Below are 26,009 nucleotides of genomic sequence, written 5' to 3' on the forward strand. Positions count from 1 at the left end.
GTATGATTCTACAATGACTATATACTTAAGCAACTAGCAATTTATCATCTTTGAGCTTCAGCAGTGATTGTCAGTACGTTATTTGACAATGGGACCACATGTCCATACATGCACCTCCAGCAGGGCAATGGTACAATGCAGACTACTCTGTCATTGAAATGAGGCAGATTGGGAATTGAACCTGGCTTGTACATACAGTTCAACTGACTTAACCAACTGAGCCAGATGAACTGTGATATTCATTTAATTAAGAGTGCTGAATATCAATGGTTGGAAAAATAATGGAACCCCCCCCCCCAAAGGGGAGAGTAGAAAAACACCCAGAAAATAAAATATAATAATGAATAGTCAGAATGGAATTCAAAAGGAAAAGCTTTTTGACAAACTCTATTGATTATTTTTGAGGAGATAACAGAGAGTAGACAATGGTAATTACAATAGATATAATTTCTCTAGAATTTCAAAATATATTCGAAGAGGTGCTCTATAACAGACGAATGAATATCAGAGAATGTAGATAGGGCCAGGGGACAAGTGGCAGGATGGATTTTTACCTGGTTTCAGGACAGATGGCAGCAGCAGTAAAAGGCACCAGGATCAGTGCTGGGACCACTGCAGTTCACAATTAATGATTTGACTTTAGAATCAGAAACACAATTTCCAGGTCTATCACACAACAATAAGCAGGAATTTACTAAAATGGGTGTACAAAAAGGAAAAAATAAGCGAAAAACATCCAAGAGTAAGAAATGGGGCCCCTATTTTTGTGAGCCCGGTAATCGGTTGCCACAACCATGCTATTTTAATTATGTACATGCTGCCTCCGGGTATTAGAACACACTAGGGGGCACGTTTGGCATCAACCGGGTGGTCCCTTGCTTTGCTTGATGTCCCCCCCCACCACCCCATTTCTCCTTGTTTCAGTCTTCCCTCCCCTTCTCCCCACCCCCTCGCCTATTGGCTGCAGGTCACAAACTGGTCTTGGAACAGGCTGGTGAATAGTCTCCACGTGTTGAGGAAGCCTTCCTCCAATCCATGAATGGCGAACTTTATTTTTTCCAACGTAATTTTTTTTTTTTTTTTTTTTTTACAGTATTCTATTTTTATTTTCCAATTAAGGGGAAATCTAGCGTGGCTAATCCACCTACCCTGCACATCTTTGGGTCGTGGGGGCGAGACCCATGCAAACACGGGGGGAATGTGCAAACTCCATACAGACAGTGACCCAGAGCCAGGATCGAACCTGGGACCTCGGCACCATGAGGCAGCAGGGCTAACCCACTGCGACACCGTGCTGCCCTCCCCGTACTCTTTCTGTGGTAGTAGCCCAGTGGTAGAACAGGAGGTTCTGGAGGGCCACGCCCCCCATATTCCTCCTCCTCTGTAGTACGCTCTTTCAGATCCTTGGGTTCTTCCCCTTCCATCCACCCTCCCTTCCTCCCACCACGCAAACGCCATGATTGATTTGACTACTTTGGTAAAGAAGGCCTTGGGGATGAAGATCAGGAGGGATCTGTACAGGAAAAGGAAACTAGGCAAAACGTTCATCTTGATCGCCTGCACTCTCCCCACCACGGAGAGCGGGTGCAAGTCCCACCTCCGCAGGTTCCTCTTTATGTCCTCGAACAGGCTCGATAGGTTCCATTTGTGGAATCGTGCCCCCCCTCGGCACAGGAAAGTCAGGTTAAGTTTGTAACTTGAGAAGGCTCCGAACTCTTTTAGGACTTTCATTATTCCTCCCATGCTGGCTACGTCTGGTGTCCCCTCCCCGGGTGGGATCATGATCATGTTAAGCAGACGCCTGATGTTCACCGTCAGTTGCCTGCCCTTGACAAAGCCCATCTGATGCTCCGCGACTACCTCTGGCATGCAACTCTCCAGGACCTTTTTTTTTTAAACAAACATTTTGAGGTATTTTCTTTAGCAGTTTAACAACAACAAAACCCACAATATAAATAACAAAAGAAAAAAAGTAGATACATAGTGCAAATTCCACCACTCTCTCCCGCAGGGTCCTGCCATTACTTACCCCACTATGCTACACTAACCTAACTTACCCCCATACTCTACAATAACCTAACCCCCCGCTTCTGCTGACGTTTAATTTTCTGCGAGGAAGTCGACGAATGGTTGCCACCTCCGGACGAACCCTAACAGAGACCCTCTCATGGTGAACTTAATTTTTTCCAGACAGAGGAAGCCTGCCATGTCTGATTTTGGGGGCTTTGAGTCCCTCCATGCCAGCAATATACGCCTCCAGGCTACCAGGGAAGCAAAGGCCAGAACATCTGTCTCTTTCTCCTCCTGGATTCCTGGATCCTGCGATACCCTCTGGACTCATTGCCACCCTCGTATTTAATACCGTGGACATGGTGTCGGCAAATCCCCTCAGTTTTGGACATGCCCAAAGCATGTGGACATGGTTCGCTGGCCCCCCCGCACACTTTTCACATCTGTCCTCCACCCCAAAGAATCTGCTCATCCGGACCACCGTCATGTGAGCCCGCTGAACAACCTTAAACTGGATCAAGCTGAGCCTGGCACATGTTGCGGTGGCATTGACCCTTCCTAGCATGTCTGCCCACAGACCCTCCCCCATCTCATCACACCCCCCCCCCCCCCCCCCCCCCCCCACCTCCAGCTCCTCCTCATACTTAAGCTTCAGCTCCTCGGTCTGCATCTCCTTCGACCCATAAGCTCTTTATATATGTCCGAGACACTCCCTTCCCCTATCCATCCTCTAGAAACCACCCTATCCTGAATCCCCCTTAACGGCAGGAGTGGGAAGGTTGGCACCTGCTTCTGCAAAAAGTCCCGCACCTGTAAACACCGGAGATCATTCACTCCAGCCAACGCAAACTTCTCCTCCAGTGCCCTCATACACGGGAAGCTTCCTACTACGAACAAGTCCCCATCCTCTCTATTCCCACTCTCCGCCAAATACAGAAACCCCCCATCCTCCCCGGGGCAAACCTATGGTTATCGCAGATTGGGGACCACACCGATGCCCCTCTGCTCCCACATGTCTCCTCCACTGCCCCCAGATTCTCAGGGTCACCACCACCGGACTGGTGGAGTAACGCGCCAGTGGGAACGGCAGGGGCGGTGTCACCAGTGCCCCTAAACGTGTGCCCTTACACGAGGCCGCCTCCATGCGCACCCACGCCAGTCCCCCCCCCCCCCCCCCCCCAGTAGTACTTACTGAAATTCGGCAGCCCCAGCCCACCATTTCTCTCTCTGGTTCCGTTCCAGCATTGCTCTCTTCACCCGGGGGGCTTGCCCCCCCCACACAAAGTCCGCAATAATGTTATTAATCCACTTGAAAAAGGAATGCAGATGAAAATGGGAAGGCACTGGAAAAACGAAGATAAACCTCGGGAGGACCGTCAATTTTAACGACTGCACCCTACCCGCCAGAGAGAGCGGGAGCGCGTCCCATCTCCGAAATCCTTCTTCATCTGGTCCACCAACCGGGCCAGTTTCAATTTGTGTAGCCTATCCTAATCCCTCGTCACCTGAATAACCAAGTATCTAAAACTGTCCTCCACCACTCTGAACGTTAGTTCCCCCAATCGCTTCTCCTGGCCCCTTGCCTGCACCACAAACAGCTCACTCTTCCCCATGTTGAGCTTGTAACTCGAAAACTGGCCGAATTCCCCTAGGATTCCCATAATATCACCCATCCCCTCCATTGGGTCAGAGACATACAGCAGCAAGTCATCCGCATACAACGAGACTCTGTGTTTCATCCCCCCCCCAACACCGGACCAGCCCCTTGAGGCCCTCAGAGCAATCGCCAACGGCTCTATCGCCAGCGCAAACAGCAGTGGGGAGAGGGGACATCCCGGTCTCGTCCCCCAGTGTAGTCTGAAATATTCCGACGTCGTCCTATTGGTCCGTACACTAGCTACCGGCGCCCGGTACAGCAGCCTAACCAAGTCAACAAAGCCCCTCCCAAACCCGAACCGCTCCAGCACCTCCCATAAATAATCCCACTCGACCCTGTCGAACGCTTTTTCGACGTCCATCGCAACCACCAATTCAACTTCCCTACCCCCCGGGGGCATCATAATCACATTGAGCAGCCTTCTAACATTGGCCCCCAGCTGCCTGCCCATAACAAACTCTGTCTGGCCTTCTCCTATGACGTCCGGTACACAGTCCTCAATCCTAGAGGCCAGAATCTTGGCCAGGAGCTTGGCATCCATGTATAACAAGGGCATCGGCCTTGCGGGGTTTGCGTGCTAAAGTGGATTTCTTGGTTTTCCTGGGACCGGGCAAGGAGGAAAGAGACCCAGGCGGGGGCCTCCACGCTGGCCAGTTTAAGCAGAACAGGGTCCGATGAGTCTAGCCGGGGTGGAAAGTTGGGGGGGAAGGAACAGAGGTTGGTAGGGGGAGGAGTATGGGTGTAATTTACGGTACTCTTTCGGGGATTGGATGGCATTGAATGTTAGTGGGGGTTGGACTCTATAGGTCAATGGTGACCATAGGCGATTCCGGATTCCTTTTTCCTTTGTTCTTCCCACTGTGGGAGGGTTTGTTTTATTTGATGCTCGTATTGTCAGGTGGGCCGTGTTTGGGGGGTGGGAGGATGGGATCATTGTTGTTGATAAGGGGATTGACTTTGTATTTGTTACCATTTACGGCTTGTTGGTGGGGTGTAAATTCTGAAGAAAAATGTGAAAATGGAGAATAAAAATATTTTACAATAAAAACACAAGGATATCGGCCTATAAGAACCACACAGCTGCGGGTCCTTGCCCCTTTTCAAAATGAGTGAAATCATGGCCTGTCACGTTGTCTGGGGTAGAACTCCTCTTTCCTTGGCCTTGTTAAAGACTTTCAACAGCACTGGCCCCAATATCCCAGAGAACTTTTTATACAACTCGACTAGGTAGCCGGCCGGTCCCGGGGCCTTCCCCGACTGCATGGCCTTCAAGCCCTCATTTTATCTCCTCCAGACTGACCGGGGTCCCCAGCCCTTCTATCAGCTCCCCGTCCACCTTCGGGAAAGTCAGCCCATCCAAAAAGTGCCTCATCCCCTCCGGCCCCCCAGGGGGTTCCGATCTATACAGCCTACTATAAAAGTACCGAAAGGTCTTGCTCACCCCCGCCGAGTCACCAACTAAGTTCCCATCCCCATCAATAACTTTCCCTATTTCCCCCAGCTGCCTCCCTTTTTCTGAGCTGCTGTGCAAGCAACCTTCTGGCCTTTTCCCCGTGCTCGTTCACCGCTCCCTTCACCTTCCTGAGCTGCTGCACTGCCCTACCTGTAGTTAACAAACTAAATTCCGCCTGAGGCCTCCGGCGTTCCCTCAATGGCAACACTTCTGGAGCCTCCGCATAACTCCTTTTTTTAAAAAAAAATAATTTTAATTCAAATTTTCACAAAATATCAATAACAGAAAATATCAACAAAAAAATATTAACAACTAAGAAAAACAAAAAAGAACAACCCCCCCACCCCCGTTAAATACAGAAAGAAGAGATTAACACCCGTCATAACCAAAGAACACGTGTACACGCCCCTTCAACCCAACAAAACGAAACCCCCCCCCCCCCCCCCCCCCGGGCTGCTGCTGGTCTTTTTTCCCTACCGTTCTGCCAGGAAATCTAGGAAAGGCTGCCACCGCCTGAAAAACCCCTGTACTGATCCCCTCAGGGCGAATTTCACCCTCTCCAATTTGATGAACCCCGCCATATCATTGATCCAGGCATCCACGCTTGGGGGCCTCGCATCCTTCCACTGAAGAAGAATCCTCCGCCGGGCTACTAGGGACGCAAAGGCCAGAACACCGGCCTCTTTCGCCTCCTGCACTCCCGGCTCCACTGCAACCCCAAATATTGAGTGTCCCCGGCCTGGCTTGACCCTGGATCCTACCACCCTTGCTACCCCCTTCCAAAATTCCCCCAGCACTGGGTATACCCAAAACATATGGGCATGGTTCGCTGGACTCCCCGAGCACCTAGTACACCTGTCTTCGCCCCCAAAGAACCTACTCATCCTCGTCCCGGTCATCTGAGCCCTATGTAGCACCTTGATCTGTATGAGGCTAAGCCTCGCACATGAAGAGGAGGAGTTCACTCTTTTCAGAGCATCCGCCCACGTCCCCTCCTCAATCTCCTCACGCAGCTCCTCTTCCCATTTACCCTTCAGCTCCTCTGCCTCCTCAGCCTCGTCTACCTCCTGCATCACTTGGTACATGTCCGAAATCCTCCCCCCTCCAACCCACATCCCCGAGAGCACCCTGTCCTGGACCCCAGGTGGGGGCAACAGAGGGAACCCTGCCACCTGCCACCTGGCAAACGCCCTTACCTGCATATACCTAAAAATGTTCCCCGGGGGAGCCCAAAATTCTCCTCTAACTCACCTAGGCTCGCAAACTTCCCGTCTACAAACAGGTCCCTCAACCTCCGAACACCTGCCCTGTGCCAACTCAGGAACCCGCCATCGATTCTCCCTGGAACAAACCGGTGGTTCCCCATATCGGGGACCCCATCGAGACCCCCACCTCTCCCCTGTGCCGTCTCCATTGCCCCCAAATTGTGAGGATAGCCGCCACCACCGGGCTCGTGGTATACCTCGTTGGAGGGAGCGGCAACGGCGCCGTTACAAGCGCCTCCAGGCTCGTGTCCACACAGGACGCCATCTCCATCCTCTTCCATGCTGCCCCTACCCCGTCCATTACCCACTTACGCACCATCGCTGCTTTGGCAGCCCAATAGTACCCACAGAGGTTGGGCAGCGCCAGCCCCCCTATCCCTGACCTGCTCCAAAAACACCCTTCGCACCCTCGGGGTCCCGTGTGCCCATACAAATCCCGTAATACTCCTGTTAACCCTCCTAAAAAAGGCCTTCGGGATACGTATGGGGAGGCACTGGAACAGGAACAAAAACCTCGGGAGCACCGTCATCTTGATTGACTGCACCCTGCCCGCCAGCGACAACATGTCCCATCTTTTAAACTCCTCCTCCATTTGCTCCACCAGCCTTGTAAGGTTAAGTTTGTGTAGGGCCCCCCAGCTCCTGGCCACCTGGACTCCCAGGTACCTAAAGCTCCTCTCCGCCCTTTTTAGTGGGAGCCTACCAATCCCCTCCTCCTGGTCCCCCGGGTGCACGACGAACAGCTCAACCCAGGTTGAGCTTATACCCTGAGAAGTCCCCAAAGTCCCTGAGAATCTTCATCACCTCCGGCATTCCCCCCACTGGGTCCGCCATATATAGCAATAAGCCATCCCCATAAAGCGACACTAGGTGCTCCTCCCCACCCCGCACCAGTCCCCTCCAGTTCCTCGACTCCCTCAACGCCATGGACAGGAGTTCGATCGCCAATGCAAAGAGCAAGGGGGGCAAGGGACACCCCTGTCTCGTCCCTCGGTATAACCGAAAGTACTCCGATCTCCTCCTATTCGTGCCACGCTCGCCATCGGGGCCTCATATAACAACCTCACCCATCTGACAAACCCCTCCCCAAACCCAAACCTTTTCAGCACCTCCCACAGTACCCCCACTCAACCCTATCAAAGGCCTTCTCCGCATCTAGCGCCACCACTATCTCCACTTCCCCCACTACCGCCGGCATCATAATGACATTCAAGAGCCTCCGTATGTTGGTGTTCAGCTGCCTTCCCTTCATGAACACCGTCTGGTCCTCGTGGATGACCCACGGCACACAGTCCTCTATCCTTGTGGCCAAGATCTTCGCCAACAGCTTGGCGTCTACATTTAACAGCGAGATCGGCCTGTATGATCCACACTGCAGGGGGTCCTTGTCCCGCTTAAGGATCAAGGAAATCAGCGCCCGGGACATAGTCGGGGGCAAAGCCCCCCCTCCCTTGCCTCGTTAAAGGTCCTAAACAACAGGGGACCACCCAGCAGGTCTGCATACATTTATAGAATTCGACAGGGAACCCATACGGCCCCGGCGCCTTCCCCGACTGCATGCTCCCTATCCCTTTGACCTGCTCCTCCAGCTCATTCGGCGCCCCCAGTCCCTCCACCTGCCCCTCCTCCACCTTCGGGAATCTCAGCCGGTCGAAGAAGCGCCCCATTCCCCCCCCCTTCGCTGGGGGTTCAGACCGAGACAATTCCCCGTAAAAGTCCCTGAAGACTCCATTGATGTCTGCCCCCCTTCGCACCACATTCGCTCCCCTATCCTTAACTCCACCAATCTCCCTGGCCGCATCACGCTTACGAAGCTGATGCGCCAGCATCCTACTCGCCTTCTCCCCGTATTCATAAACCGCTCCCTGTGCCTTCCTCCACTGAGCTTCCGCCTTTCTGGTGGTCAGTAAGTCGAACTTGGCCCGAAGACTACGCCACTGCCCCAGCAATCCCTCATCCGGAGCCTCCGTGCATCTCCTATCCACCCCCACCAGCCTCTCCCTCTCTCTCTGCTCTCTCCTCTCCCTATGGGCTCGGATGAAGATCAACTCCCCTCTAATCACCGCCTTCAATGCCTCCCAGACCGTCCCCACTCGAACCTCCACATTATCATTGGCCTCCAGGTACCTCTTGATACATCCTCGAACCTGCCCTCCCACCTCCTCATCTGCCAGCAGCCCCACCTCCAAGCGCCAGAGCGGGTGCTGGTCTCTCTCCCCCCCCCCAGCTTGAGGTCCACCCAGTGCGGGGCATGATCCGAAATGACTATTGCCGAATATTCGGCATCCTCCACCCTCGAAACCAGCCCCCTGCTCATAATAAAAGAAATCGATCCGGGAATAGGGCTTATGCACATGGGAGAAGAATGAAAACCCCCTGGCCCTCGGCCTCGCAAACCTCCAAGGATCCACCCTCCCATCTGGTCCATAAACCCCCTCAACACCTTAGCCGCCCCGCTGGCCTCCTACCCGTCCTGGACCTGGATCGATCCAATGGGGGATCCAGCACTGTATTGAATTCCCCCCCCCCCCCATTATCAGGCCCCCCATCTCCAGATCTGGAATGCGGCCCAACATGCGCCGCATAAAACCCGCATCGTCCCAGTTCGGGGCATATACGTTCACCAGCACCACCCACTCCCCCTGCAGCTTGCCGCTCACCATCACATACCTCCCGCCGCTGTCCGCCACCACATTTGACGCCTCAAATGACACCCTCTTTCCCACCAGGATCGCCACCCCCCCAATTTTTTGCATCCAGCCCTGAATGAAACACTTGGCCTACCCATCCCTTCCTCAGTCTAACCTGGTCCACCACCTTCAGGTGCGTCTCCTGAAGCATGGCCACGTCCGCCTTCAGCCCCTTCAGGTGCGTAAACACGCGGGCCCGTTTGACCGGCCCATTCAGTCCCCTCACATTCCAAGTTATCAGGGGGCTCCCTGCCCCCTCCCACTAGCCATAACCCTTCCCGCCACTGGCCAGCGCCCCCCGCTCGGCCCGTTCCCCACAGCGACAAACCCCCATTCCGACCCCCCCTGCATACTCCAGCACCTTCCTGGCCATTCCAGCAGCAACCCGGTATCCCACCCCCCCCTCCTAGCCAGCGTTACTCCCTCCATAGTACTCCCGTAAGCCAGCTGACTCCTACGGACCCCGGCAACTCCTGCCACTCCTCCGACCCCTCCCAGCGTGGGGCTACCCCTCCTCCCCAGTGCCCACCAGCAGGCTCTCCTCCTCCCCCTCCCGCTCTCACGCGGGTAAAAAAAAAACCCCGCGCTTCTCAGCTCCAACCCCGCCCCTATCAACCCTCAGCGCGGGAAAAAGCCGCCTGCTCATTGGCCTCCTCTAAGGCAGCTCCCATTGTCGGCCCAAGCCTCGCGGGGCCCCAGCCCCCTTCCCACCATCAGCTCCCCACACTGCAAATCTACCCCCCACCTCGAGCCCATCGACCGAACCCACGCAAAAAGACAGTGCCCTGCCCGCCCTGAAAACAACACAGAACCAGCATTAAACAGAAAGCCCCCCCCCCCAGAAAATAACAGTTACATACAGACCCCCGCACCCAACCCTCAGTTTGAGTCCAACTTCTCGGCCTGCACAATGACCCACGCCTCCTCTGGGGACTCGAAGTGTCAGTCCTTGTAGGTGACCCACAAACGCGCCGGCTGCAACATGCCAAACTTCACTCCTTTGCTGTGTAGCACCGCCTTCGTCCGGTTGTACCCGGCCCTCCGCTTAGCCACCTCAGCACTCCAGTCCTGGTAGATCCGCACCACCGCGTTCTCCCACCTGCTACTCCGCTCCTTCTTGGCCCACCTGAGCACACACTCCCGGTCAACGAACCGGTGGAACCGCACCAGCACCGCCCGTGGTGGCTCATTCGGCTTGGGCCTCCTTGCCAGTATTCTGTGGGTCCCCTCCAGCTCCAGGGGCCCCTGGAAGGACCCAGCTCCCATCAGCGAATTCAGCAGGACGACCACGTAGGCTCCCAAGTCCGACCCCTCCAGGAGGCCCAGGATCCGCAAATTTTTCCGCCTCGACCGGTTCTCCATCTCCTCGAACCGCTCCTGCCACTTTTTGTGGAGCGCTTCGTGCATCTCCACCTTTACCGCGAGGGCTGAGGCCTCATCCTCTTTTTCAGAGGCCTGCTGTCGGATCTCCCGGATTGCCACCCCCTGGGCTGTCTGAGTCTCCAGCAGCTTGTCAATGGAAGCCTTCAACGGCTCTAGCAGCTCCACTTTGAGCTCCCGAAAGCAGCGCTGGAGAGTCTCCTGCTGCTCCTGCGCCCACTGCCTCCATTCCTCTAGGTCTCCGCCGGCCGCCATCTTGTGCTTCTTCCCTTGCTTTTTCTTAGGCGCTGCCACCGCTCTCTTGCTTACCCCACTCCTGGTCCGGGCCATACACCGATGGGGAACTGCTGCTGACTCCTTCCCACGTCGGGAATCGTCGAATAAGTACCGCTGGGGGCCATAAAAAGAGTCCAAAAGTCCGTTCCTGGCGGGAGCTGCCGAACGTGCGGCTTAGCTCCGCATAGCCGCAACCGGAAGTCCTCCGCATAACTCCTATCCACTCGTCGGATCTCTCTTACCAGTCGGTCCATTTCTGCCCTATCCGTCCTGTCCCTGTGAGCCTGGATCGAGATCAGCACCCGCCTCACCACCGCTTTCAGCGCTTCCCACAATACCGCTGCGGAGACATCCCCCGTGTCATTTACCTGCAGGTAGTTCAGCATGCACTTCCTCAATCTCTCGCAGACCGCTTCGTCCGCCAACAGCCCCACATCCAATCTCCAGTGGCTGCTTGCCATCCATACGGACCTGCAGGTCCACCCAGTGCGGAGCATGGTCTGAGATCGTAATTGCCGAATAGCCCGTGTCCACCACCCCCGCCAACAGGGCCCTGCCCACAACAAAGAAATCTATCCGGGAATAGGCCTCGTGAACATAGGAGAAGAAAGAAAATTCTCTGGCTCTCGGCTGCCTAAATCTCCACGGATCCACCCCTCCCCATTTGCTCCATGAACCCTTTCAGCTCCTTTGCCATTGCTGGTACCCCACCCGTTCTTGAGCATGACCAGTCCAGGCCTGGATCAATAACCGTGTTGAACTCCCCACCCATAATCAGTCTGTGTGAATCCAGGTCCGGAATCTTCCCCAGCACCCGCTTTATAAAATCCCAATTTGGCGCGTATACGTTGACCAACACTACCTTCATCCCCTGCAGTCAACCACTAACCACCATAAATCTCCCTCCTACATCCGAAACTATCCTCCCCGCCTCAAACGCCACCCGCTTATTTATCAAAATCGCAGCACCCCTTGTCTTCGAGTCCAGGCCCGAGTGGAAAACCTGCCCAACCCAGCCTTTTCTCAACCTGACTTGATCCACCACCTTAAGATGTGTCTCCTGCAGCAGCAGCGCATCCGCCTTCAAATACCTACGGTGTGCAAACACACGAGCCCTCTTCACCGGCCCATTGAGTTCGTTGAGGCCTCAGCCCTCGCGGATGTTCTAAGTGACCAGCCTAGTTGGGGGACAAAGTGCCCGCCCTCCCCGCCGGTCAGCCATCCCCCTTCTTTGGCCCGCTTCTAGCCCGTGTGCTGCACCTCCTCCGGCCCACCATGGGCGGCCCCCACCCCCGACCCCCTCAGTGACCTTCCATCGAAGTCTCTCCCACGTCAGCAGAACCCATCCCCCCTCCAGCAACACTACTCTAAATCCCAACCAAGCTAATAAACTAATCTCATAAACCCCCCCCCCCCCCCCCCCCCCCCCCCGCCTCTGGCACCAAGAAGTCTCCCACCCATTGTTCCCTCACTCCCTTTCCCCCGCTCCTGCAAACAAGTTTCCTCATCCAGCTGTCCCCCAACAAATACCCAGCAGCAGCAAGCTAAAACATAGATCAAAGGCACCACCCACCGAAACCCAGACAGGCACGTCTCCATCCCACCAAAGTGCACAAGAGTATAATTACCCAAACTACAACACAAGAACAACAATTACCAACATCTACCCCAAACAGAAAAGAACCAGAAACAAAACGAAAAATCGATTCACACCCCCCCCCCCCCCCCCCCGGCACCCCCCTCCACTCTCCCCATAACAGAGCTCCAAAAAAAAAAAGACTTGTACAAAGCAATAAGAAAAAACATAGCCAACATACAAAAGTAAGAGAGGAAAAACCACATCCCCATAACCGCTGCTGCACCGACAATCCGAGGGGGGAAGAGATGAAAAAACAAGTAAACAAAAAAACCCCCCAAAAAAGGGCCCAATATAGGCCAACATATTGTCACCGAGTCCAAAAGTTCTCAAGCTCCCACCAGTCCTTTTCTTTTTGCAAAGTCCAGCGCCTCATCGGGCAACTCGAAATAATGGTGTTGGTCTTCATGCGTGATCCACAAGCGCCCGGGTACAGCAGGCCGAACTTCACCTGCTTCTTAAAGAAGATCACCTTGACCTGGTTGAAGCCTGACCTCTTCCTCGCCACCTCCACACTCAGGTCCTGGTATACATGCAGGATGCTATTCTAACACTTGCAACTTTGCGTGCTCTTGGCACACTGCAGAATACATTCCTTATCCAGAAAGCTGTGGAATCTCACCACCATCGCCCTCGGAGGTCCCCCGCCCGCGGCTTCCTGGCAAGCGCCCGATACGCCCTGTCCACCTCCAGAGGTTGGGGGAATGCCCCTTCGCCAAGCAGCTTTTCGAACATACCCGCCACGTATGCTCCTGCATCTGCTCCCTCAGGAAGCCTGGCGATTCTTAGATTCTGACAGCGGGACCGGTTCTCAAGGTCTTCCACCTTTTCCAAGAGCCTTTTCTGCTGCTCGCGAAGCATCCCCACCTCCAGCTCCACCGCTGTTTGGTGCTCCTCTTGTTCCAGCAGCGCCTTCTCCACCTTCTGAATCGCCCGGTCCTGGGCGTCCAGTCTGCTTTCCAGGCGATCAATTGACTCCTTGATCAACCCAGACATTCCCGCTTCTGTCCGGCGAAACCATCTTGGATGGCCTGCATCAGTGTCCACTGTACTCTGTGCTGCCACCCCTGGGGATCTTCCCTCGGCCATACTGACTCCCATTCCAGCTTCCACACCACTCACTACTGGCTTCTTGTTCCTGCCCTTTCGCACGCTTTTAATCCTTTTTTCCATAAACCAATGCGAGGAAACTGTGCCCAGGAGCCTCAGCCAACAAATCTTTCGATTAAAATTGAAGAAAAGTCTGAAGGAAAGTCCAAAAGCCAAACCAGAGCGGGAGCCACCAAATGTGCGACCTCCTCCTCCATAGTCGCCACCGGAAGTGGAACTCTCCAGGACCTTTGCCGGAACTGTAGCGTCAGTGTTTAGGAGTGAGATGGGTCTGTATGACCTACACTCTGTTGTATCTATGTTTTTTTTAGGGGTCAGTGATATCGAGGCCTGTGCCAACATGGGTGGCAGGGTCCCTCTCAATAGCGCATCGTTGAACATCACCTGCAGGTGCGGGGCCAGAGCTGTCGCAAATTATTTTAATAGAAGTCCACCAAGCAACCGTCTGACCTGGTACCTTCCCCGGTTGCATGGAGTTAATACTACTCTCCATGATTTGCGAAATTCTCTACCCAGTGAAGCAGTTGAGGTGACCTCGTTGAATGTTTTTAAGGCAAAGATAGATTTTTGAACAGTAAAGGAAATAAGGGTTATGGTGAGTGGATGGGTAAGTGGAGTTGAGTCCACAAAAAGATCAACCATGATCTGATTTAATGGCGGAGCAGTCCATCTAAGACCCAGATGGCCTACTCCTGCTTCTCGTTCTTATGTTCTTTTGACTTCCCCCAATTCTAGTGATGCTTCCAGACCTTGTTTCTTTTCTTCCCCCACAGCTGGTATGTCCAGCCTGTCAAGGAATCATTTCATTTTTGAAACCCCGCTGGCGTCTCGGAGGTGTACAGCTCTCGGTAGAAAGTCGTGAAGGCCTCATTAATCTTGTCTGATGCTGTGATTAGCTTGTCATTTCTGTCTTTCACCTGAGCTATTTCCCTCATGGCTGCCTGCTTTCTCTGCTGGTGAGCCAGAAGGTGGTTAGCCTTGTCTCTGTGTTCATAAAAGGTCACCTGTGACTGGCGGAGTTGGTGGACTGCTTTCCCGGTGGACAGCAGACCAAATTCCATTTGTAACTTTTCTCCGCCAGCAGATCCACAGTTGGGGCCGTAAAGTACCACTGACCCACGTCCACTATGGATTTGATCAACTGTTGCCGAACCGTCCTCTCCTTTCTGTCCCTGAGTGTCCTGTACGTTATTACCTCCCCTTTTATCACAGCCTTCAGTGCCTCCCAGAATGTGGAGGGCAAGACCTCCCCATTCTGCTTCCCGGTTACATATCCCCGTATCTTCCAACCCGCTTTGTTCCAGTTACAGCACTCCCAACTGCACTTTATTTTTAAAGAGGACCACCTTGGCTCCGTTGAACCTGTCCCGGCACTTGGCCAGGTCGGCCCGATGTCCTGGTATATGCAGATTGTATGCCCTTCCCATTTGCAGAACTGCGTGCTCCTTGCCAGTTCAGTTTAATGGTTTAATGGTTAAAAGGAGCCGAGTTGAAGCTTCTAGAGCAGGGGTGGGCAAACTTTTCCGTGCAAGGGCCACATTCAGAAATTCACAATTCACAAAGGGCCGCATAGTATATTAAGTAAAATAATTACTTCACCCGGTTATGATTCTGGGCGCCTCATATAGAACATAGAACAGTACAGCACAGAACAGGCCCTTCGGCCCTCGACGTTGTGCCGAGCAATGATCACCCTACTCAAGTCAACGTATCCACCCTATACCAGTAAGTAACCCAACAGCCCCCCCCCCCCCCCCATTAACCTTAAAAAAAAATAAAAAAAAAATAAAAAATTAAAAAAAAAAATTTTTTTTTTAATGACTTGGTGGGCCGCAGAAATACCTTTGGCGGGCCACATGCGGCCCGCGGGCCGTAGTTTTCCCACCCCTGTTCTAGAGGATAGACCCTTTTGTGCGACTGTTCAGCACATCGCTACCAACTGAAGTCTAATGTGGACTTTGTTAAGAAGCTTTTAGTGTCCATCCTAGACTTGGATACCCACCAGTTGATCATAGGGGGCGATTTCAATTGTGTATTGGACCCTAGGGTGGATAGGACTAGTTTCAAGTCAATGGCTAGGCCAGTGATGGCGAGGGAGTTGGGGTGTTTATGGATTAGGTGAGGAGGATGGGGTGGACCTTTGGAGGTTTAGGCACCCGGTTGAGAGGGTGTATTCCTTCTTCTTGCATGTCCATCGGGTATACTCCCGCATCGATTTCTTTGTGTGGAGAAGGCAGTGTTATCGGAGGTCGTGTAGGTGGAGTATGCAGGAATAGTAATCTCAGACCATGCATTGCATTATGTGGATGTGAGGTTAGAGACAAGGTGGGTCCGGAGACCAGGGTGGAGGTTTGATTCGCCGCTTTTGGCTGGTAAGAGGTTTTATGATAAGGTGGCATTGGTGATAAGGAACTACGTGGAGCTCAATCAGAATGGGGAGGTGTTGGCGACCATATTCTGGGAGGCATTGAAGGTGGTGGTTTCGGAAGAGGTTATCTCCTTTAAGGCCTAGTGGGATCGAGTTGAGGGAGGAAAGGCAGAGGCTGTTCGAAGTTATTGTAGATGTGGACCGTAGGTACTTTGTGGTGCCGACTAGGGAGTTGTTGACAGAAAGGAAGAAATTGCAGGGGCAGTTAGATCGGTTGACAACAGGGAAGGCGGTGGGTCAGCTCCGCAGATTAAGGAGGGTTGACTATGAGTATGGGAGAAGACTAGACGCCTGCTGACCCACCAGTTGCAAAGGCAGGCAGCGGCATGGGAAACTGCACAGGTGAGGGCGGAAGGTGGCGAGGATTGGTGACAGTTCTGGAAAAAAAAAATCAATGAGGCACCTGAGGAATTTTACCAGGGGCTGTATAGCGCCGGGGGGGGGGGGGGGGGGGGGGGGGGGGTGGAGTTCCGGAGGGGAAGAGGAAAAGTGATAGACAATGGAGGCACCATTGGGACTGCAGGAGGTAATAGAGTGTGTGGAGTTGATGCAGTCGGGGAAAGCGCTGGGGCCGGATGGCTTCCCGGTTGAATTTTCTAACCAGTTTTTGGAGAGTTGGCACCTCATCTTTTGAATATGTTTACTGCTGGCCAACTTGGCACACGTATCTATTTCTTTGATTCCAAAGAAGGATAAGGATCCGACGGAGTGTGGATCCTCTAGGTCCATCTCGTTACGGAATAGAGACGCGAAGCTATTGACGAGGCGGCTGGAGAGATATGTGCCGGATGTTGTTTCTAAGGATCAGATGAGGTTTGTTAAGGGGCGGCACTTGTCAAGTAATATCAGGATGCTATTGAATGTGACTATATGCGGAATAGACTGTTAGAGGTGATCGTATCGATGGATGCGGAGAAAGCCTTTGATCAGGTGGAGTGGTGGTACTTGTTTGAAATTCTTAGATTTGGGTTCGGTTGCAACCCCCATGACAAGTGTGAAGATGAAGAGGATGAATTCGGATATTTTAGGTAGCATAGGGGCACAAGGCAGGGATGCCCATAGTTTCCGTGGCTTATCGCTTTGTCATTGAGACTTTGGCGATTGTGCTGCGGCTTCGAACGAGTTCAAGGGATTGTGGGGGGGGGGGGGGGGGGGGCACGGGGTGTTGTTGTACACCGACAATGCAGCATAACCTCCCTAGTCTTAAACTCCATCCCTCTAGCAATGAAGGGCAAAACTCCATTTGCCTTCTTAATCACCTGTTGCACCTGTAAACCAACTTTTTGCGACTCATGCACCAGCACACCTAGGTCTCTCTGCGCAGCAGCATGTTTTAATATTTTATCATTTAAATAATAATCCCTTTTGCTGTTATTCCTACCAAAATGGATAACCTCACATTTGTCAACATTGTATTCCATCTGCCAGACCCTAGCCCATTCACTTAACCTATCCAAATCCCTCTGCAGACTTCCGGTATCCTCTGCATTTTTTGCTTTACCACTCATCTTAGTGTCGTCTGCAAACTTGGAGACATTGCACTTGGTCCCCAACTCCAAATCATCTATGGAAATTGTGAACAATTGTGGGCCCAACACGGATCCCTGAGGGACACCACTAGCTACTGATTGCCAACCAGAGAAACACCCATTAATCCCCACTCTTTGCTTTCTATTAATTAACTAATCCTCTATCCATGCTACTATTTTACCCTTAATGCCATGCATCTTTATCTTATGCAGCAACCTTTTGTGCGGCACCTTGCCAAAAGCTTTCTGGAAATCCAGATATACAACATCCATTGGCTCCCCGTTATCTACCACATTGATAATGTCCTCAAAAAATTCCACTAAATTAGTTAGGCATGACCTGCCCTTTATGAACCCATGCTGCGTCTGCCCAATGGGACAATTTCCATCCAGATGCCTCGCTATTTCTTCCTTGATGATAAGATTCCAGCATCTTCCCTACTACCGAAGTTAAGCTAACTGGCCTATAATTACCGCTTTCTGCCTACCTCCTTTTTAAAATAGTGGTGTCACGTTTGCTAATTTCCAATCGACTGGGACAACCCCAGAGTCTAGTGAATTTTGGTAAATTATCACTCGTCAATTTGCAATTTCCCTAGCCATCTCTTTTAGCACTCTGGGACGCATTCCATCAGGGCCAGGAGACTTGTCTACCTTGAGCCCCATTAGCTTGCCCATCACTATCTCCTTAGTGATAACAATCATCTCAAGGTCCTCACCTGTCATTGCCTCATTTCCATCAGTCACTGGCATATTATTTGTGTCTTCCACTGTGAAGACTGACCCAAAAAACCTGTTCAGTTCCTCAGCCATTTCCTCATCTCCCATTATTAAATCAACCTTCTCGACCTCAAAAGGACCAATATTTACCTTAGCCACTCTTTTTTGTTTTATATATTTGTAGAAACTTTTACTGTCTGTTTTTATATTATGAGCAAGTTTACACTCATAATCTATTTTACTCTTCTTTATAGCTTATTTAGTAGCTTTCTGTTGCCCCTAAAGATTTCCCAGTCCTCTAGTCTCCCATTAATCTTTGCCACTTTGTATGCTATTTCCTTCAATTTGATACTCTCCCTTATTTCCTTAGATATCCACGGTCATTTTTCCCTCTTTCTACCGTCCTTCCTTTTTGTTGGTATAAACCTTTGCTGAGCACTGTGAAACATCGCTTGGAAGGTTCTCCACTGTTCCTCAACTGTTCCACCATAAAGTCTTTGCTCCCAGTCTACCGTAGCTAGTTCTTCTCTCATCCCCTTGTAATCTCCTTTGTTTAAACACAAAACACTAGTATTTGATTTTACCTTCTCACCCTCTATCTGCATTTTAAATTCCACCATATTGTGATCGCTCCTTCCGAGAGGATCCCTAACTATGAGATCATGACTCAATCCTGTCTCATTACATAGGACAAAGATCTAGGACCACTTGTTCCCTCGTAGGTTCTATTACATACTGTTCTAGGAAACTATCGCGGATACATTCTATAAACTCCTCCACAAGGTTGCCTTGACCGACCTGGTTAAACCAATCGACATGTACATTAAAATCCCCCATGATAACTGCTGTACCATTTCTACATGCATCAGTTATTTATTTGTTTAATGCCTGTCCCACCCAGTCTACCTTAGCTAGCTCTTCTCAATTGTTGTATATTGCAAATCCATTGGAGAGTATGGGGAGAATAATGGACCTGTTGGGGAAATTCGGGGTATTGAATGTGGGAAAAAGTGGGGTTCCCAGTTAATGACCAGGTCAGAAGTGCGGACCTGGGGGCCTTGCCATTCAAGGTGGCCAGGGTAAGGTTTCAGTATTTGGGGATTCAGGTGGCGCATGACTGGGCAACTATGCATAAGTGGAATCTGACTGGTCTAGTATAGGGGGTCAAAGGTGATCTAAAGGATGTCCTGCCACTATGGCTGGCTGAGAGGGTACAGACCCTGAAAATGAATGTGCAACCAAGAGTTTTATTAATTTTTCAATCTCTTCCAATGTTTCTTCCCAAGGCGTTTTTCCGGAGGGTGGATAAATTGATCTCTGAGTTTGTGTGGCCCGGCAAGATGCCAAGGGTTAACAGGGCACTTTTACAGAGGGGGAGGTGGAGGTGGGTGCGGGGCTGGCATTCCCAATCCTGTTGCATTACTATTGGGCGGTGAATGCCAAGGAGGTGAGACGATCCGGGGGGGGGGGGGGGGGGGGGGGGGGAGGGGGAGGGGGGTTGAGGGCCTTGGTGGCAGCCTCCACTCCAGTTTTCTCCAGTGAAGTATACTGGCAATCCGGTGGTGATGCCATTGGTCAAAACATGGAGCCAGTTAAGGAAGCATTTTAAGTTAGGGCATATGTCAGTATTGGCCCCAATATGTGGGAATACCTGGTAGGATGTATGCAATGAATAGGGGGTGGCGTGGGGAAGGGATAGAACGAGTAAAGGATCTATTCACCGTGGGTATGTTTGGAGGGTTGGAGGAATTGTGGGAGAAGTTTGAGGTGCCAAGGGGGAGAGAGTTTTGGTATTTTGGTATTTGTAGGTGCGGAACTTTGCCCAAAAGCAGTTACCTTCACTTCCTCAGCTACCCACGTATACACTTTTAGAAAAGTTGTTGGTTCCGGTTGAGTTGGGGGGGGGGGGGGGGGGGGGGGGGGGGGGGGGTTAAAAGCAGGAAGAATTTTACAAATTGTGTGTAACATGTTTAGTTTTGAGGTGTTATGTGATGTTTATATTTACTGTGTTTAGAATTAAATATATTTTAAAAAAGGTTTCCCTATGTTTGCCTTCTATTACCAACAAGACTGTGAACCAATTATTTAGTGTCAAATCACCAAAGTGACCTCAATTTTTCAACGTTCAATATAGTTAGTGCATGTGATACAGGATGAAGTCCATACTAACAACAGAACATGATCATGCGGGATTATGCACATGCAAAGTTTCGCAAAAAGTTTTGAATGTGACATTATTTTAACTCACTACCCTTTTCTCCAGGGCAATTAGGGATGGCCTTGCCAACGATGCTCACATCCCATATAAAAGAACTCTTGAAAATTAACATGACCCCAGATGTCAGCAGGGATGAAAGAATACAATAACATTCAATATTTAATTAAAATATATATATTAAAACATCAACATATAATAAATAATGCATCACAAAGGGGCAGCGCGGTAGCATGGTGGTTAGCATCAATGCTTCACAGCTCCAGGGTCCCAGGTTCGATTCCCGGCTGGGTCACTGTCTGTGCGGAGTCTGCACGTCCTCCCCGTGTGTGCGTGGGTTTCCTCCGGGTGCTCCGGTTTCCTCCCACAGTCCAAAGATGTGCGGGTTAGGTGGATTGGCCATGTTAAATTGCCCGTAGTGTAAGGTTAATGGGGGGATTGTTGGGTTGCGGGTATGGGGTGGATGCGTGGGTTTGAGTGGGGTGATCATTGCTCGGCACAACATCGAGGGCCGAAGGGCCTGTTCTGTGCTGTACTGTTCTATCTATCTAAATGTGGAAACCTATTAAAAAAATATTTAGAAAAAAATTGTACCGATTTGGTTTCAGCTGAGCCATCTATATTCCAAGGTGACAGATGACTCATGGAAGCCCCTCTCCCCTGTACCAGACATTGGCCCATTTCCCTAACTCCCCTCCCACACACTCATTTAGCAGCTGCTCTTCACAGGGTCCAGGCGCGAGACTGAGTGGCAATGCCCACAGTCCTGTTCCTGGCCTCATTACCGGAGACTTTACGGATTTTCTGAGAAGGCCACATTGGAGGCAGAGGCGATTGCAGCTAAGGGGAGGCATATGTCAGAAAAAAAATTAAAAGGGCGGAATTCTGTGATCCAAAAATTGGAGTTCTGCTAAGTAGCAGAAATTTCTCATTCCTCTAATAATCTTTTAAATTCCAGAGAACACAACCTTAGTTTGTGTGAACCTGGTAATTTAATCCTTGGAGTCCGGTTATCCTTCAAGGAAATCTATGCCGCACTCCTTCCAAGAGCAATATATCGTTCCGAAGCTGTGATGCTCAGAACTGAACACAGGATTGCAGGTGTAGTCGAAGCAGAGCTTTATGCAGCTGTATTATGACTTTTCTCCCCTGTAATCTAATCCTCTTGATATTATGAACAGCTAGCCATTAGTCTTACTCATCATCTTTTTTTCCAATATGGGACTCCACTTCATCTAGCTTTACATTTGGGAAATTGCCTGATCGACAGTTTTTAGATCCAAACTGGATGACCGTACTCTTGCCTATACTGAAATCCATCCGCCATAGTTTTATCCATTCAATTGCTCTATTAACATCTTTGTAATTGTCTGCTTCCATCTGAACTACTTAAAATGCCACCTCCCCTTGTGTTATTTACAAACTAGGACATGTGACATTTTATCCTGTCATCTAAATAACAGTGGTTAGCACCTTTGCTTCACAGCGGAAGGGACCCGGGTTCCATTTCTGGCTTGGGTCACTGTATGTGCAGTCTGCACGTTCTCCCCGTGTCTGTGGGGTTTCCTCCGGGTGCTCCAGTTTCCTCCCACAGGTCCGAAAAACGTGTTAGGTGAAATGGACATTCTGAATTCTCCCTTAGTGTACCCAAACTGGTGCAGTAATGTGGCGACTAGGGGATTTTCACAGTGACTTCATTGCAGTGTTAATATAAGCCTACTTGTGACACTAATAAAGATTATTATAAATACAATGAACAGTTTAGGCCTTGCAGGCTGTTACTAGTTACATCCTGTCAATTAGAGTACCTGCCCATTATTCCTGTTATCGGTCTCCTGCTACTCAGCCATTTCCATAATCAGTCAATAGTTTGGCTTCACTTCCATGAAATTCAACTTTAGCCAACAGTGTCTTATCATAGAATTTGGCTTCACTTCCATGAAATTCAACTTTAGCCAACAGTGTCTTATCATAGAATTTAGAGTGCAGGAGGCGGCCATTCGGCCCATCGAGTCTGTACCGGCTCCTGGAAAGAGCACCCTACCCAAGGTCAACACCTCCACCCTATCCCCATAACCCAGTAACCCCACCCAATACTAAGGACAATTTTGGACACTAAGGGAAATTTATCCTGGCCAATTCACCTAACCTGCACATCTTTGGATTGTGGGAGGAAACCAGAGCACCCGGAGGAAACCCACGCACACACGGGGAGGATGGGCAGACTCCGCACAGACAGTGACCCAAGCCGGAATCGAACCTGGAGCTGTGAAGCAATTGTGCTATCCACAATGCTACCGTGCTGCCCGTATGAGAGGTTTTATCAAATACCTTCAGGAAGTCCATATAAATAATATCTGTGGACACTTCTTGTCCATTACTTGAGTCCCCCTTCAAAAGATTCAATCAGATTCATCAGGCATGACATACCCTTTACAAATCCACGTTGGCTCTCTCTGATCAGCTGAAAATTTTCCAGATTTTCAATTACCCTACCCTTAATTGTAGACTTGAGCATTTGCCAACATATGGCTTGTTGGTCTATAACAGTGTTCTTCAAACTTTTTTTCCGGGGACCCATTTTTACCAACCGGCCAACTTTCGTGACCCAACCCGGCCGACCTTCGCGACCCGCGCCAGCCGACCATCGCGAACCGCGCCGGCCGACCTTCGCGATCCACGCTGGCCGACCTGCGCGACCCACGCCGGCCGACCTGCGCGACCCACCATTTTCTCTTACCTTTTTTGCTGCTGACAAAAATGGGTCCCTTTGGCCCTCGTACACGCTCCTCCAATGGAACCTGTTAGATGAAGGTGAAGCCTTCCGGTGTCGCAAAGTATGGAGTCTCCATTTGTCCAAAGTTCTGCATTTTTTTCCGGTAAAATTTTATCAAATAAACACCCCCCCTGAACTTGTTAAAAAAAAAGAATAAAATAAATAATAAAAATTAAATGAATAAAATAAATGAATAAAAGGAATAAACCACCCCCCCCTTGAACTTGTAAAAAAAATAAAATGAATAAAATAAATGAAAAAAATAAAAATTAAATGAATAAAATAAATGAATAAAATGAATAAAACCCCCCCCGAACTCGAAACAAAACGGCGCGACCGTTGAAAAAAATAGCGGCAGCACTGCGCACGCGCGCCGATGATCGGGCGCACATGTGCAATGCGGCCGAATTTTTTTACAGGTTCGCGGCCATTTTAAAGGCCGCTTGCAGCCCGCGTTATTAAAAGCCGGCTGCTGCGCGGGGACTTGCAAGGACAGCTCCGCGACCCTCCCGACACCCGCCCGCGACCCACCTGCGGATCGCGCCCCCGAGTTTGAAGAACACTGGTCTATAATTCTCTAAGTTTCCCCTCACTCATTTCTTAAATAATGCAATTTTCCAATTTAATATTCTAGGTTTCGGAACCAAGCAAACTTTGGAAGATCACAGAACATAGAACATACAGTGCCGAAGGAGGCCATTCAGCCCATCAAGTCTGCACCGACCCACTTAAGCCCTCACTTCCACCCTCTCCCCGTAACCCAATAACCCCTCCTAACCTTTTTGGTCACTAAGGGCAATTTAGCATGGCCAATCCACCTAACCTGCACGTCGTTGGACCGTGGGAGGAAACCGGAGCACCCGGATGATGATGTCTGGGTATTCTGATGAGATGACATCCTTGAAATCATATATACTTTTCTCAGTGTAAATAGTCTAGGGTGAAGAGTAAAACACAGATATACAGAAACTAGCCCTGTTAGATTCAATAGTTGCTGCAAAATATAAATGCTTATAGCCAACTGTTCATTACCAAAGAACAACTCGGTTCACTTGTGACGTATGGGCTTTACTGGTATATTTCACTTTCCACATGGTTGATTTGGTCTTTTGCCACTCAATACTAAGAACAAAATGTTACTTCACCTAACACTGGTGAGATTTCACTGGTGTCTTCCCCACCCGAGTTGAGAAACACATCTAGTGCTTCCTGGTCAGACATATCCATCAGGTCCATCTGCTCCAACATATCAACATTTACCTCCATAGAAGACATGCTTCCAATGGGCTCTAGGTGAGAGAAAGAAAAATGCATATTAAACAAATATGCCAAGACACACGAACAAACAGCATTGTTTTATTGAGTGTAAAGATAATACTGGGAGTAGAATAGGATGGAAACAATCAGCCACATTTTTTCAGTTCACTAGTGTGGAGGACTAGTTTGGCAGAGGTGCATTTTATATATTTATTATAAATTTAGAGTACCAAATTATTATTTTTTTTCCAATTAAGGGGCAATTTAGCGTGGCCAATCCACCTAACTTGCACATCTTTGAGTTGCAGCACGATAGCACAAGTGATTAGCACTGTAGCTTCACAGCGCCAGGGCCCCAGGTTCGATTCCCTGCTGGATCACTGTTTATGCGGAGTCTGCACGTTCCCCGTGTCTCCGTGAGTTTCCGCCGGTGCTCCGGTTTCCTCCCACAGTCCAAAGACATGCGGGTTAGGTGGATTGGCCATGATAAATTGCCCTTAGTGACCAAAAAAGGTTGGAGGGGTTATTGGGTTCCGGAGATAGGGGGGAAGTGAGGGCTTAAGTGGGTTGGTGCAGGCTCGATGGGCTGAATGGCGTCCTTCTGCACTGTATGTTCTAAACCCATGCAGACATGGGGAGAATGTGCAAATTCCACACGGACAGTGACCCAGGGCTGGGATTCGAACCCGGGTCCTCAGCGCTGCAGTCCCAGTGCTAACCACTGCACCAAATGCCGATCTGGCAGAGGTGCATATTAAGGATAATTTTCTGACTATGCACTTTCAACTTCCAGAACACATAGATCTTTGACCATTAATTTAGATTAATGAAAAACATACACATTGAATGAATTCCAGAAATGTGCTTCTGGTGAGCAGGACTCTTCCTCGGCCCCCACAAGAGCACAAAGTTGGAAACCTTCCCTTTGAAAGAATACTGTAAGAATCACAATTTCATGTATTTTGGAGTATTTGACCTCAGAGCACAGAATTTCAAAATCAAAATTGTGGTAAACACCAGAACACAGATCCCATGGATTGATGAGGGTGATTAGTGGTGTTACAAATACCCATCCCGAATTCACACCATTTAACTTTTTCTAATAGTGAAACCAGGAGGTCAGTGTTTAACACTTGACAAAATGACAAGACACCAAAACCAAATTATTCTTCTTTGATGGATGGTAATTTTTCCACATCTTTAGAAATAAAGTCTAATTAAGCTCTAGTAGCAAGGCATTGAACATTTGAGAGAGGGGGATTTACCTTTTTTTGCAAAAGCATATTTTAAAATTACAATATCTGATCGCAATTTTTAGAATTTTTTTTTATTCAACAAGTTTTGTTGCCATCAAGAGTACAGACTTAAAAGCATCCACACGTCATCAGTGGAACAGAGCTAAGTAATAGCAACTGATAGTAATACAGTATTAACTCAGGGTGCTTTAGCTTTTACCACTGTCTGAAAAGCCAATGTCCTCAGACTGCTGGTTAAATAATGTCTCCAAGCTATTCAATAACAAGGCTCAGCTTCAAGCAAAACTGTTTATTTTTAGATGCAACAAATGTTGAAACAGCTTAAGCATGCAAATGTTTGATTTCAGAAGA

At 50.1% G+C, this 26,009-nt stretch overlaps 1 protein-coding gene across 3 annotated transcripts in view; it reads right to left on the reverse strand.

Annotated features, from left to right (window-relative positions):
- dtnbp1a (dystrobrevin binding protein 1a) overlaps window positions 1–26,009 on the reverse strand; it is a 335,730-nt gene that overhangs the window by 38,744 nt on the left and 270,977 nt on the right. For all 3 annotated transcript variants that reach the window (XM_038797049.1, XM_038797048.1, XM_038797047.1), the window contains one exon: window positions 24,291–24,434. In XM_038797049.1, the coding sequence (XP_038652977.1) occupies window positions 24,291–24,434 (144 nt within the window). The remainder of the gene's footprint in view (window positions 1–24,290; window positions 24,435–26,009) is intronic.

Source organism: Scyliorhinus canicula, chromosome 5 (assembly GCF_902713615.1).
Source record: "Scyliorhinus canicula chromosome 5, sScyCan1.1, whole genome shotgun sequence".
Taxonomy (NCBI): Eukaryota; Metazoa; Chordata; class Chondrichthyes; order Carcharhiniformes; family Scyliorhinidae; genus Scyliorhinus; species Scyliorhinus canicula.